This window comes from Patiria miniata, unplaced genomic scaffold (assembly GCF_015706575.1).
Source record: "Patiria miniata isolate m_02_andy unplaced genomic scaffold, ASM1570657v1 HiC_scaffold_19, whole genome shotgun sequence".
In the NCBI taxonomy this organism is placed as follows: domain Eukaryota; kingdom Metazoa; phylum Echinodermata; class Asteroidea; order Valvatida; family Asterinidae; genus Patiria; species Patiria miniata.
The window spans coordinates 13,738,816-13,753,388 of record NW_024037057.1 but is presented as its reverse complement, the minus strand read 5'-3'; the positions used below and the strand labels follow the sequence as shown (position 1 = coordinate 13,753,388).

The 14,573-nt window shown below is 41.5% G+C and overlaps 1 protein-coding gene across 1 annotated transcript; it reads left to right on the top strand.

Moving 5' to 3' along the window:
* The first annotated feature begins 9,547 nt into the window (after nucleotides 1-9,547).
* LOC119725857 lies at nucleotides 9,548-14,511 on the top strand. The gene is made up of 4 exons (XM_038197449.1): nucleotides 9,548-10,119; nucleotides 10,908-10,967; nucleotides 11,818-12,063; nucleotides 12,947-14,511. Exons 1-4 carry the CDS (start codon nucleotides 9,961-9,963, stop codon nucleotides 13,337-13,339), a joined length of 858 nt encoding a protein of 285 aa, XP_038053377.1. The 5' UTR covers nucleotides 9,548-9,960; the 3' UTR covers nucleotides 13,340-14,511.
* Nucleotides 14,512-14,573: the final 62 nt, after the last annotated feature.

Genomic DNA, 14,573 nt, shown 5'->3' with positions numbered 1-14,573 from the left:
TGTGAATATGGATTATGCATATTTAGCACATTTCGTTATGCACAACTAGGGCGAGTAACATTGGTGGAAAGGCTCGCTGTGCATCATGCGTGAAGTTCAAAGAGAACAGGTGAAATCGGCTGCGCAAAAAAAATAAAAAAAATGAAAATGGAGAATAAATGTTCACAGTCTACAAAAAAGAGCAAAATAACCGGAATGGATGTGAAAACGAAGTTATGCTGGAAGTTGACATGATGCGTATGGATGGATGGGAACTCAACAATTCGAAACGGCACTCTAATTTATTGGATTAAAATAAAATCACACAACAGCATATATGTTTTTCCAGCAAGTCTGTCGTGAAAAATTCTTGAAACTCTGTTGCAGATGATAGCGCAAATTAAACTCAACAATCAATTAAATTATCTTAAATAATATACCCCCCCAAAAAAAAGCTATATTCAATCAGTCCAGGAATATATCTAAACTGAACTCTTAAAATGTGACATATGGAGTATTTTCATCAAGTATTTTCATCGATTAATAATCCTCTAACTCGACAGAATGAGCTATATTATGCGAGTTGCTGCCAAGACAATTTTTTTCAACATTGCCAAAAAACCAACTTTATCGCAGACAGGTCAAATTTATTTTTCCAGATTTTAACCCCGTTTTAACGGGGAAAAAAAAAAGACTGAAAGCATAATATGCTTTCAGTCTTTGTATTTACTCTCTATAATGCCCCAAGCGTTTGAAAGCACGCGCTGCCAGGGTGCTGTTTACTTAGTAGTTTGAACGGGGATTTCTAAAAGTTCGCTCGGTGCACTTGCAAACATCAACGGACTTGTAAAGGTCAGAGATTTTAAGGGGCTTATGGACTTGTGGGTGTGTGTGTGTTTTTATTGGGGGGAGGGGGGGGGGTTAAGAGAACATTTGTGGGGCTTTCCATTGCAAGAGAGGAGGGATATTTTACGGGCTCATGCGCAGCTAGCTGTCGGTGCTACCCCGACGCGACAGTTCGATCAGTGTACCTATTGATTCGCACCTGTTGCTCGGAAATCGAATCGGCTATAGCCCATGGGATTTTGTCGGTCGGTGCCAGCATTTTTGTTTCCATCTTGTATTTTCATGATACATGAGAACAGCGATTACAATGATTATTGCCGGAAGTACATGAAAACATGCTGGTAAATCAAAACACTGATATCCGTTTGATTACGATTGTGATTTCCAATGAGGTAGTTTTCTTTTTATGTTTGTAATATATTTAATGTTTAAAATGAATTATGTGCATTTTAATTGCAGATTTCATATTGAAACTGTTATTAGCAGGAAGTTAAGTGTTATATATTGTAACATTGTATAACTCCATTATCTTGTAAAATTTACATTGGGTCATGTTGCGTATTATTAATGTCAAGAAAGCATCAGTTTTCAAATGTGCATATCATTTCCTTGTTTTTTTTTTTGTTTTTTTTTGGGGGGGGAGTATGCTTTTTAATGACTCCTCATAACTTTGTTGTGTATATACAGTTATTTGGAACCTGTTTCAATCATAACACACGATGAAATTTACATCATCAGCAGCCGATTTCAGGGATAAGTTTTATTCAGATATCATTTACATACTATTTAAAGGGCTCATTTAATGTAATTATTTTTTTTTTAATGCAATCCTTGAAAATGCACCTCTGTGTCCCATTTTGCTGTATTTACAATTGTTATTTTGCCATTTGAAAGTGTACCGTTTTGTTTTTATGCTAATAAACAGTTCCATATTCCTGAGCAGAAGTGTGAACGGTGTCATTTTAGACAGGAACTTTAATGTATTTCAACACAACAATAGTTACACAAATTCTTGGTATTTTGCTGTTGTAAGTTTTTGTTTCTTTGGTGATTCGAAGTTTTGTCAGTACATGGCAGGAAGCCAATGAGCAAAATAAGAAAAAATGTTTTCATTCATCAATATTGTTAGGGGTTCATATTTTCAACAGAAAACCCCTTAATAAAACAATTGTTCCTAAACATGAAATCACAGCAACAGCGCCCTCAGTTGTCAGGAAAAGTATGGAACATTTTTGGAGGAAGAAGAAGAAAAAGTTCACCACTTTTCAAAAAAAAATTGACGTAAATGAAATAACAAATAGTTGCCATACATTTAAGAGGAGTGAAATGTTGAACAAAATTATGTTTCTAAGAAACATTCTTGTCATTGTCCCTTTATAAAGGGACCGCCACCTCGCATTCAGGTGGCACTTCTGTTATTACGAACTCACACGTCACATTTCACAAACCTCTTTTATAGACTGAGAATCTAAACCTGACCTAATCTTTAATACGATTGGACCTTTTCTCTGTATAAGCATTTGAGACGGAGAAATTAACTACCGCGTCTGCCGATTTCTCCCCGGGTCGCTTCCCGCTGCGCTCTGCAGCAAGGCACGCTGAAAACATTCCCTACTCTCATTACTTGGCCCTATTACCCTACTAAAGACAATGAACAAGTTGACATGACCTGCGGACGAACTTTGTAAACAAAACTAAACAAAACATTCGCTTACATATGCCCTGCCGTATATTTAGACCCATGACATTTGGCTGTACATTTTTTACCAAGTTTATCTGAGTTGAAATTGAGATGGGCATGCCGCCTTCGTTATTGCTTTCTCTGTTAAATTTTTCATATTTTTCTTGCAAGATTTACTTTTGTAGAGCAAGGATGTTTCTTGCGAATTCTCATTATGAATTTTCCATATTTTTATAACTTTCTGTGCATCAACGATCACGACGGATATTTTTGTGAACTTAGTGAGGAAAAAAGTATTCTTTTTCTAAAAGTATAATAACAAAACAAAAGGTATTTTCTTATCATGTTGAACAAACGTATTTACTTAAAAGGAATTTGAAACTTGTAATTGATTTGAATTCTGGAGATTTGCTTATTACTTGTTGTGCGGTCTGAATCAGTGTTCAAGATTGATTGCAACGGAACAGTTTACGGAAATGCAATGAATTACGCGAATCCTTATTTTGAATATCACGGCAGTAAACCGGGACAGCATTGACCTAGTGAGGGGTGCAAACCAATAAATAGGCCCCAAAGTGCCTGCGCGACCCGACTCATGATTTGTATTCCTCCATTTTGTTGGCTATTTCAAAATTTTGTGGGCCATAAACCTGAAGGTCTGTAAACAAAATTGGTGGAAACCGTGCACTGGACCGCAAGCTCGTATGTCTGTGCAAATTAGATGAAATCGGGTCCTAACATTGCTTTATTTTGCAAAGAAGCGCAGGCATCATTTTTCAAAATGGCGATGGGCCACAGGACTACCTTTAGGGGTTATCATGTTTGGACAAAAAATTGTCTTCCAAAACTCATGGGATTACCACCTAAATTTAAACAGAACATGAAAGATGATGAAATAAGCTTTAAAGGGAAAATACATCATTTGCTTTTGCTTTAATTTTCACAAATGGATGGAATTGGGGGGTTGGAAATATATAGCAAATATAGTTACACTGACTTTTTTGAGGTTTTGGGTTCGAAAATGCCATAAAAACCAAGAAAAACAATCGTTTTCCTGTAGTCTGGTTCCCTGACTCCATTTAAGAAGAAACAGAGCAGTTTACATATATTGGGGAATTGTAAGGTCAGGGAACCAGTCTAGCTGGCTTGTACCCGTTCATAGGTGTGTTATCGATTGCAAACAAGTGCGATGGTCAACTGGGGCCAGTATTTGAAAAAAAGCCAGTTTTTTCCAACGCTGATCGGCCGATCTTCGTTGGAAATTGATACAAAAATACCACTTTTCTTGAAAATGGCAGTATACCAGGTGCCATAATTTTACAGGATGCTTTACACTGTCATTCACTAACAGTCCAGCAAGGTATTTCAAAATGTTTCGGTAGTTTTATTTTTTGATGTTTGCAAATGTTGTATTTTCCCTTTAATATGATGGATGTTTCAAACACTTTGGAGAGTTGTGAGTATTTTGAATATTCTTTTTTAAAGTGCGCGTTATCATCTATGATACCAATGGGAGCCGATTTACTGGTCTGCACCCTATAGACTTTCAAAATGGACGCCGCCACTCATATTAATTCGCTCTTTTCACGCTCCGCCATTGGGCATGCACAACCTCGATCTGCCAACTTTACACAATAAAAATAGTCAGTTCATTGATCTGAACCCCGACACGGGAATCAATGAACCGGCTATATTTATTGTGCAAAGTTGCCAGATCGAGGCTCTGCATGTCCATGGCGAAGTGTGAAAAGAGCGAATTACGACAGTTTGTTTTCAGTGGGCGGGACTTTGGGGGACCCAGTGTTTCAAAGGGGTCACCAAGGGCAGATCTGCAAAAAAAATACTCCCAAATATTCAGAGGGCCGATAGGCTATCAGCCGTTTTACGGCAATATCGAGAGAAAAAAGTGTGTTGGTGGGGTAGGTGATTTGGGGGTGGGGGGGGGGGGGGGCTGGAACTCAATTAAGCCAAGAGGGCGCTCCACAACACGGGAAGGCGCATACAAGCTGCCCGTGTTCAGGCCTGATATCAACCTTAGAGAATTGTTTTTGAGTTATGGATCTTCCTCTTGCCGTAAAAATGGTTTGAGGGAAAACAGCAAAATTTCGGGAATATTAAAGGCAGCGTGGCCACTCCTTCAGATTTATCCCAAGATCTTGGGATTTTTGGGGGTAAAAATATCATAATTCTCTATGATTTTAGGCTACCGCGTGCTTTGTTAAATGCATTTTGTACACTGTTTTCCATTGCCTTGGGAATTCTTGGGATTTTTACTGGATGAATCTTGGGAATTTCAATTTTAATGAGTGGCCTGCAGACCAGTAAATAGGCCCAAATTTGACTTCGCAGGCCAAATCACGACTTGTATATGCCCTCATTGTTTACATATGAAGCATTTTGTGGGCCATAAAGTAAGGTTTTAAAATATATAGGCGGAACGTTGCACAGCAAGACTGCGAGCTCGTAATATCTGTCAAATGTGGATGACATTGGGCCCTAAAGTTGCTTTATTTTGCAATGGAGCGCAGGCATCATTTCTTTTTTTTAATTTAATGGTGGTGTGCCACAAGACTATGTTAGGCGGGATAATCTTTGGATGGAATCTTCTCCCAAAATCATGGAATTACCAATCAAAACGTGAACAGAAAATGACAGATGATGAAATAAGCTTTGATTTGATGGGTGCCTCAAAAACGTTGGAGAGTTGTAAGTATTTGTAATAATTTTTGGAAGTGCGCGTAATCAGCAATGAGATCTATATTGAGTCGATTTACTGGTCTGCACCCTGGAATTCAGCGTTATCATAATCAGTAACACTGACAACCAACCACAGCTGGCGTACACTGTTCAGTTTGCCCGACTGTCTCTTTTTAGAGTGAGGGCGCCAGGCCCGGATTACCCAATAGGCACATTAGGCACTGTGCCCAGGGCCTTCGAATAATAAGGGGGCCTATGGGGAAAAAAGGGGCGGCCAACGAAAACTTGGGGGGGGGGGGTTCGAAAATACCGCAAATAGAAAACTGGCCTGTAAAGAAATGATAGAGCTCCTCGAGCTTTTAAAATGTAATGCAAACATTTTAAAAAGTGTATATCAATGTTGGAAGTAAATTTTGCTCTGGGTAACATGTATTCCTTGCAATGTGAACGAAAATAGATTCACAATTTTCTCCTCTTTCACACACACGAAAGGTGCTTTTTTTCTGAACAAATGCCTCTTTTTGGTGATGGCCCAGTTTTAAAAGCGATCCGCCGCCGCCGATTGGCGTATTACATGTGCAGGTGTTAGTAAAAATTATACACTTGTTAGGTACACAATACGACCCCAATTTAGATCGTTCAGTCGCCAAAGGTTCATGCATTTGGTTTTTTACATCCCAAATGCCTTTTCATGACCGTAGACTTGAGTCAAGGCGTATGGCAACCCAGACCCCCCCCCCCCTTTTCGAATGTCCACGTCCGGGCAATTCGGGCGTTTCATGTGCCACCAAGAGTTTGCCACGGTGATTTCATTTTTCCCAGTGCATTTTGGAAGAGGGTCGACAAATTCCCAGCGCGGGACATTTGAAATTGATATTTTTTTCCGGTCAGTAGTTTCGTAAGCGGACGATTCGAGTATAAATTTGCCTTTTTCTTTTCTTTGTATCAATATGGTGTTTTTTATTAAGGCAGCAGAACGCTATACTCGAATTTATAACCACTTAGCTAAAGTTGTTTAATGACACTCATTCAAATGGGCCTTGTTTTGTCGACCGTAATTTGAAAAAATGACTCTCTATGACAAACACTTGGTGGCGCACTGCATTGTGAATCGCCCGAATTTTATGATTTTGGTCATCCCCCATCCCTCCCCCCCCCCACCCTCGCCAGCACAGATTTACGCCACTGGCCGTCATTGCACTTGCGTGGTCACGATTCTGATCATGCCATCGGCTAACGTTAATGTGACATTGTATTATAAAGGCATCATTCCCTAGACTTAGAGTAAGTACAAGAAAAGATGAATTTTCCCAAGCTAGCTAAGGGAGCAATATTAGAATCAGACAAACAAATTTCCCTCGTAAAAATGTGTAATCGGGTCAGTGGTTTGATATAAATATAATGAAGTATGGGAAACTTGCTAAAATTTCTCTCAATTGTAGCGACATGTCAGTGCCGGCCGAAAGACGTGCGGCGCGAAACAAAAATTGATGAGACAGAATAAGGACGAGCTTGGTAAGGTTAATTGCTCGAAGTGACTCTGAAGAGTCAACTGCTCAGTACATAAGAATGATTGTAGAAAAGAGTTACGTAACAGCATTCATGTGTATAGCACGACGCTGATGCATCTTTCGTGCAGCTATGAAACACAAAGTAACTCTCCCACTGCGGAAATAAGGATAATGTTTTAAACGCAAAGAGAAAAGCACCTACTGAAACAGCCTAGTCGTTAAGCTGTCTGACAGCAGATCCAGGGTTAGGGGTTCGAACCCGCTTGGTGTCATTTTTTTGGTTTTCGATGGCCGCGGTTCTGTCATTTAAGAGTATTAATTTCCCGTCGTCATTTACCAACAGCAGTTAGCTCGGTCGGTAAGCTGACTCACAAGTTGGGACTGTCTGCGAAGTCCAGGTTGGCGTCTGCGTATAGGTACGGGGTTCTTTTGCTGACTCGGCAGCAAGGCTTAGGGTGCCACCTCGTTTCCTCCCTTTATGGTGCCTGACTTTCGAGTTACATGGATGGACAGGGAAGGAGGTGTGGTGGGCCGGGTACCGAGTCCCGGAAGAGTTCTATATGGAAGTCGGTAAGGGGCTCATTGAGTTAGGGTCATAAGTCCGACTCCTGAAGACTTGGCCATCGCCACATAACTTTTTGTTTTATTTTCTTTCTTTTCTATGGGAGGACAATTGCAAGAATGATTAATTTGTTATATTGAGAGCTTGTACTCTAATTGTTGAGAAAAGTGCTACCGCTAATTTAAAAGGGCGCCAAATTGCGGCGAGATCCAAAAGCGTGTAAACGCTCAAGCGTCGGCAAGCCGAATGGGAGGGGGGGGGACCATGGCCGGATAAGGATGGTGAGGGCATCTTTTTCCCTTATAATAACTGTTTATGATTGTTTATAGTATAATTCCAATAATTAGATGATCGATTCTTATAATGAGAGATTATTCAGTAGTTAAGTCGGGTTCAAATCCTTCAATCACAAAGTGTCGGAAATACACGCATCTAACGAACAGTTAATGGGCTTACGGGCTTATGATGGGCACTCCTCAGTGTTTAACAAGGGCTACCACGGGTGCTTACTAGGGCCTTTCATCTACATGTACTGTGTACTTTCCAAGCCAAGAACTTGATGATAAATGCACCGTTTTCAAAACACTAATCGTTCGTAATTATTTTTTTTAAAAAGCTCGAAAATACCAAATTCAATCCAGCTATAATGTTTTTAATTCATTTTCGCAAAACTGCATGTACATGCTCAGTACCTTTGCGCATACCTTGTTCGGGCCTTCTCTGATCCCAGACTGCAGGGGGGTCTTTAAATCCTATAGTGGATTATTAAAAAATATTTTTTATAATTTTTATATGCACAGCTTTAGCTGTCAACCCCCGTATATGAAGCGACTTCGCGCGGCAGCTTACGGTGCCAACATGACAGAATGTACAATCTTTTGCCGTGGGTTGCAGAACCTGATTTTAGCCTCGCGGAGTTTTGAGCAGCGGTGTTATTATTTACATTATCCACTTTGTTATTATTCCCTCTTCCTTTCCCCTTCCTTCTCCATTCTTCGGAATACTGGTGCCTAGGACCTACGAAACACTCATCCAGGCCTGGAGGGCGCTAGTTAAATGTGCAACCCATATTTGCTTGGGAGGACATTTGAATCGGTTCACTTGTTTTGAATTGGATTATTGCAGTGTTGTGGTACTCGTCGTACTCGTAATCGTACTTTTACTTCTTGAAATTGTACCCGTATTCGTATTCGTCCCACTCATGCCTGGACCGGTGTAATATATGACAATCGGACTCGTATGAAACTCGAAGTCTTTTTCCATTGTATTGGTTAACCATAAAAGAGCCGGGGCGGAATCCGCGATAGCCTTGATCTTTTTTTCGCGACCCGAGCTGTTATGACTTTTTAGCCTCGAGCCTTGCGCATCTTTTTTTTTACCAAAAACATAAAAGATCGGACCACGGGTTGCCACGCAGCGAAAGATTTTCCAGCGCAAACTGAATTTCCCCATATACGTCGTTTACACAGAGCAGAATTACCATTTGTACATATGAATAATTAATTAGCCATAATTCCAAAACCTAAGCTTTGACCTATAGTCATGAAATTGTGTCGGGTAGGGTTCATGATGAGTTGCTCTATGCATGTACTGAGTTTCAAATATTTCGTCACTCGATGGCCGAGATCTTAGGCGGGAGGGGGGAGGCGGGCCGCCCCCCCCCCTCCGGCTGAGAGATGCTCAAAATAACCCGGCCCTTTTAGGGTTAAACCCTCTCACGTGACCGGTCCCTCTCCTAATAATCTATACAGTACTCGTACTTCTTGTAAATGTACTCGACTACAACACTGGGTTATTGGTACAGACATGTAAAACGTGTGATTTGGAATACATAATGAACGTGTTTGTTTATCAAATAAAAACAAGCAAGCAAACACCCCAATAAGCCCACTACCAAACAAATAATTATAAGAGAGGAAAGCAAAAGAAAACTAAAACCCAATGACGCGCATTGTGAATTATGAGAAACCAATTAACAAGTGTAGAAAATGACAGAAAACTTGAAACGAAGTCAAACCAAATATTCCAAAGGAAAACAAAAACTTGTTTTACACTGTGTTAGAAGCATAGGGGAAGTAAAAGTACACTTGGCTGTTTTACAGCCGGAAAATACTTGAGGGCCTTTTCAAACGTATTCCTGACTTCGATATAGAGTCTGTAAATGTTATTTACAAAAGCCTGCCATGGTTACTTCACGTTATGTATAGTAGTCCCAATAAAAAAGCTCGATCTGGCAGCTCTTTGTGCCAGCCAGTATCTTTGTTTGTGTTTCACAGTTTCTGAAGGTCGGCAGTGACTGCCTACACCAGCCTCAGATGTTGTTGTAACTTCTGTATTCAATCGTTACATCCCTTTTCTACGTGGCCTATATCTGCAATTACTATCAGGCACCTGGTTGTGCCTTAACTTTGATACTAACTTTGATACGTTTCTGCGCACCTAATCGGTTGAATATGAAGGCTTTTCTAGAGTGCAAATACGTACGCAGTGTCTGCAGCATGACAGTAAGGATAGAAGATTAACATACATTATAAAACCATCCTCCTTCGATTGAGTGTATATCAAACATCAACACAGAAGACCACTGCAGTCTCGGTGTGCACGGGCCATTGAATCCACTCAATGCGCATGCAATCGTCTGCCGGACGTTGGCACGGTCAGTCTCTGAGAAAGGTATAGCAATTATGTGGAGTTCCTACCGAAAGTGCACCGGTTGCACGAGTTTCTGCAACATTTTCCTCGGGATTGTGCTCATCATACTGTGGACGACCTGCTATTTTTGGTGTCTGAGCCGGATGAACTCGGAGAGCGATCTGGCGGCGCCGCTCTGGGTCGGGGTCGTGGTAAGTAATTACTCGGAGTTTTGGGGTACTTTGGGAAATGTGTTTTCCTTCTATAAGCTCTGCTTGTTAGTTTGCAGTGATTCCCCTAAGATGTAAGTCCGAAAACATAGTGATTATGCAAAAAGTCCAAACGTGACTGGAGGCTTAGCATATCTGGTAGTATAGTCCAGAAATGTTGGACTCCCAAATTTGCGTGTTTAAGTCTCAGATCACAAATTGATAAGTCTGAACGTTAATGCAAGAAAATGAGTTTTAATACTAAAGGCGCCATGGATCATGGAGTGACGTCATGGCCGCCTGTTATGGTACTTGCTGTTGGACATTTCCTGGATTCTGGGTATTTGTTTATTAATTTTTATTTTATTTCTTTCTGGTAATGAAACCAAGGATTCCTCAAAAGTACCCTAAGCACTGTAGCTCGAAAGCCTGAAGAAACCTGTAGAGAGAAGACAATGAGATGAAATTACACTTTTTAGAGGTGGGAAGAAATAAATCCCAGAGGAATATTCTGAGGAAAACCCACGGAATCAGGTAGGGACTGAAAACCCGATCCACATATTGGCCCGGGCGGGATTCGAACCCGGGTCACAGCGGTGGAAGGCGAGGAAAGTACCGCTACGCCAACTTGACTCCCTGTTACGTAATTGAAATAGATTTTCATTTCATAAACATTCCTGTTCGTGTCTCGGACCACCGAGTCCAAGGTCCCGGCACCATTTTTGCACCCAGGTCCTTGTGAACAATATGTTTCAGGGTCATCGTTGTTTTTCCTTCCAATTGTGTTACAGAGTGTTCTGGTCGGCTCCTTTGGACTGCTATCGTCATGTCTGTACTGGAAACGTAAATATGTAAGTATACGTTACCTATGTATTTGTTTTTCAAGTAATCGGTTTTTCAATTTCAAATAATAGACAACAAATACACTATAACACGAATCCGGTGGCTATAATTTCATCAATGAGCAAGTTCAGTATTCCAACTGCGCATGTGCACAACAAGATTCAACGATTTTTCTTTCGGGATAAACGCGGCAGATAAATGCGCACAAGGCTATGGGGGACGCGGTAACCAGAACTGCATCCTGTGCAATATATTTGTGCAATCGAAAAGACGATGGAAACTTTTGTGCGCAGAGAAGTTTGCACACAATACACCTAAAACACTTCGCTGTCCAAAACCTTTTTTTTTTTATTAAATGCTACTTCAGAACACGGCAATCTCTTTCATTTTGCTGGTACCCGCTACGCTTTCGCGCGCATACGATGAAATGTTTACCCCAAAAGAAATATCGTCAAATTTTGATGAGCACATGCGCATTTGGAATACCGGCCTGGCTTATTTACTAAAGTTCAAATCATTTTCTGCCTCGTTAATTAAAGATATATATGCTCACCTTATAACTTAAGTATTCATTAGGTGGCCTTGGAAGGTTACTTCACTTGTATAGTTCTATGGGCATTGTCTTCAACGACAATATTTTAGAGGCACCTGGAAGCACCACGAGCAACAGGAACCTTGCGGTTTATAGAAATCCTAAGAATGGCATATGAAATCGATATTTTTTGGGTCACTTTCTTCGTATAGTTTGCCTGCAACCAATGGGACGTATTGCTTGATTGCTCTGAAATATCGCACGGCACATTAATTTAACAAGCCTTTTATTTAATTTCATATCCTGTCATCATGTACTACCCACAGGAAACTCTATTGTACGTGTTGACATTGATCACGACCCTTTGCAGCGGGGCGGCACTCGTCCTGTCCGTCCACGCCGCCTACAAGGAGAACCTGCTGTACCAGTCGCAAGGGCGCCCTCTGGAGGGCCTGGGCGACGGCGTGCTGGGCGTGGCGCTCTTCGGTGTCATGGCCGCCTTAAGCTTCGCGCTCTTCCTGACCAGCGTCACGTGGGCCTGCACATGCTTCTTCAAGCGACTCAAAGGAAAAGTGAGTCAATCAATTCACAGACTAATCAGGGTGTTCAGTGAATTTTAAGGATATTTAGAAGTTGTGTGGCTGTTAAAGATCGATCAAGGATGGGTCCTTTCCAGGATCCCGTCGAAAAAAAATCGCACACATGTACTCCGGTTAATAGGCTATTTCTTCATCAAGACACGGGACAATATGGGACTGCGGTTTGGCAAAGGGAGACACAACCTCTTTCTCACTTGTTGTTTTGTAAGATTGATTTTTGCCCCATTCTACCATTTTGAATGTGTGTCTGTATGAACCTGAGGGAGACAAACATAATCGTGCCCGGCCCCAACTTTCATCAGCATCCCGCGTTGACTGCCATCGTTGATAAAGATTAATTCTTTGTTGTACATTAATTTCTTTGTTTGTTTTTTTCCAAGATGTTTCTTTGTTTTTTGTTCGTCTTGTTTTGTTCTCCTGTTTCATCATTTATTCACACTATGGTTTTTGTCTTTTTGCCTATGTTTTTTCATCTTGTCACGTCTTGTCAGATTCCTCTTGTCTCTCTAGTCTGTCTATTGTGCTGTCAATATCGTTTGTCCATCGTTTCTCGATACATGTATAAACGTTTTTGATTTAACTTGTGACTGCAAGGCAATTTTAGTTGTGTTTTTTTTTGCTGCTCCATAGTTATATCGTATCTGTACACGTTTTAATATTTTAAAACTGTCTATGCTGAGAGGAATTTTAAAGGGGTCTGGATATACATATGTTTTAATCATTTTTTTACATTCTGTATGTCCGTGACAACCTGTGAAACTTTTTTTTTCATGGCCTTATATTTAAAAAAAACAATTGTGTTGTTTACACGTTCTACAAAATGTGATTTGGTTCCAATATATTTTTTTTCTGGCAGAGGCAGGACGACGAAGACTACGATTTAGACGATGTGGACGCCATGATCTGGGAGTACCAGAAGGCGGTGGGTTTCGGCCCTGCCAGGTCATCATCAACCGGCACGCGGCCGTCCGGCTCCCGCAGAAACTTCTCCTCAAGCTCCAACCTTGCCAGCGAAAACGAGACGGAAACCCCTGGCCGATCAGCACAGTTCAGCGTGCCGAGCTACTCGGCCCGCCAGGGGAACGCCGGTACGGCTCAGCGGCGCGAGGACGGTGGAGACGATGCGGCCAGCGCCTCCACCCGCACGGCCTCGGTCGGGCCGCGCTTCGCCTCGGTGACGGCCGCCGAGCTGCGCTGGTGGGACTACTACTCCCCGCCCAAGGAGAAGGCTGGGTTCGGGGGATTCTAGCCCAGGGCTGGACTCGGTGATGCAGGAGGGGGACTTTGGTGGTTCTAGGAGATAGTGTTCTGGCCACAGGAGTTGTCTTGTAAATTATAGGGAGGATGTTTTATTCGTGGGATTGGGCATGTCCTAACCCATTGCCGGACCCAGATTTGGCGGGTACATTTATGGCACCCTTGCAGCACAGAATCGGATCCCGATTCGGAGAAAAAAAGGGACGGGGATTGACAGGGAGGAAGACCAGCCCATTCAATGTGTCAAGTGTCAATCACCCCTCCCGTGAAAAATTCAAAAGTAGATACTTGCCTAGACCCTTATATGCAATTAAAACACCATTAAATGTAACATAATGTAGGAACTCTCATTGTAATTTCAATATTTTCAAAATGTAATTTCAAAAATGTAAAGGGGACTACCTCACGATCCTCGGTGGATCCACCACTATAGCCTATAACAATGCAACTGAAGACTGACGAGTAAACTGAACATGTATTTCTATTACACGATCGAGTGGTAAAAAAAAAGAAGCTCTGTCGCGCCGTAAAAGTGACATTGAAGACTGATGAAGAAGCCACTAATTAAGCATTTCTCCTGTTTTCTCCCAAGTTTTACATAACAGTTAATCATATGACAACTTAAACAAAAATGTGTCATGTTTCAACTGAAATGCACGAAGTTTAAATCTGTGAGGTGGGTGCGATTGTTCAACAGGGATACGCCTCATTTGACCACCTGTGCGTTCATTGTTAATGAATTAACATAACAATACACACCTCCAAGATGGCTGCTGAGTGCAATCGATCTATATAATTAGGAGAGTCGGCATCATGTGACAACGTTACTCTCTAAATGTATTGTGAAAAACCAACCGGAGTTGCCCCCCCGTATGCTCTTTAAAAGAGTGGAAGTTAATTCACTCCTTTAGAGTGGTTTTTCACTATGGGCCATAGCAAGAAACCACTCAAACAGATGCAAACTTCACTATAGAAGAGTGAAACCACGCAGCAAAAGTCGACCCCCCCCCCATATACTCTTCCATGGTTTTCACTCAAGACATTCACATCTACAGAAAGTACGATATTCTGCAAACATGTCAGAGTGATGTCACAGATACTATATGGTACACAGTGTTACATTTTTCACAGTGTTAATTTAACAAATGAGCATAGGCGTCGAAAGGGGGGGGGGAGGGGGGGGGGGGGGGCTTGCCCCCTCTAGAAAAAAATCCTGGCGACGCCCA

Excerpts from the sequence above, each read along its gene's own strand:
- LOC119725857 (XM_038197449.1), top strand. The coding sequence starts at position 9,961 with ATGTGGAGTTCCTACCGAAAGTGCACCGGTTGCACGAGTTTCTGCAAC. Across the intron at positions 10,120-10,907 it reads CGCTCTGGGTCGGGGTCGTG|AGTGTTCTGGTCGGCTCCTT; the intron begins GTAAGTAATTAC and ends ATTGTGTTACAG. Across the intron at positions 12,064-12,946 it reads TCAAGCGACTCAAAGGAAAA|AGGCAGGACGACGAAGACTA; the intron begins GTGAGTCAATCA and ends TTTTTCTGGCAG.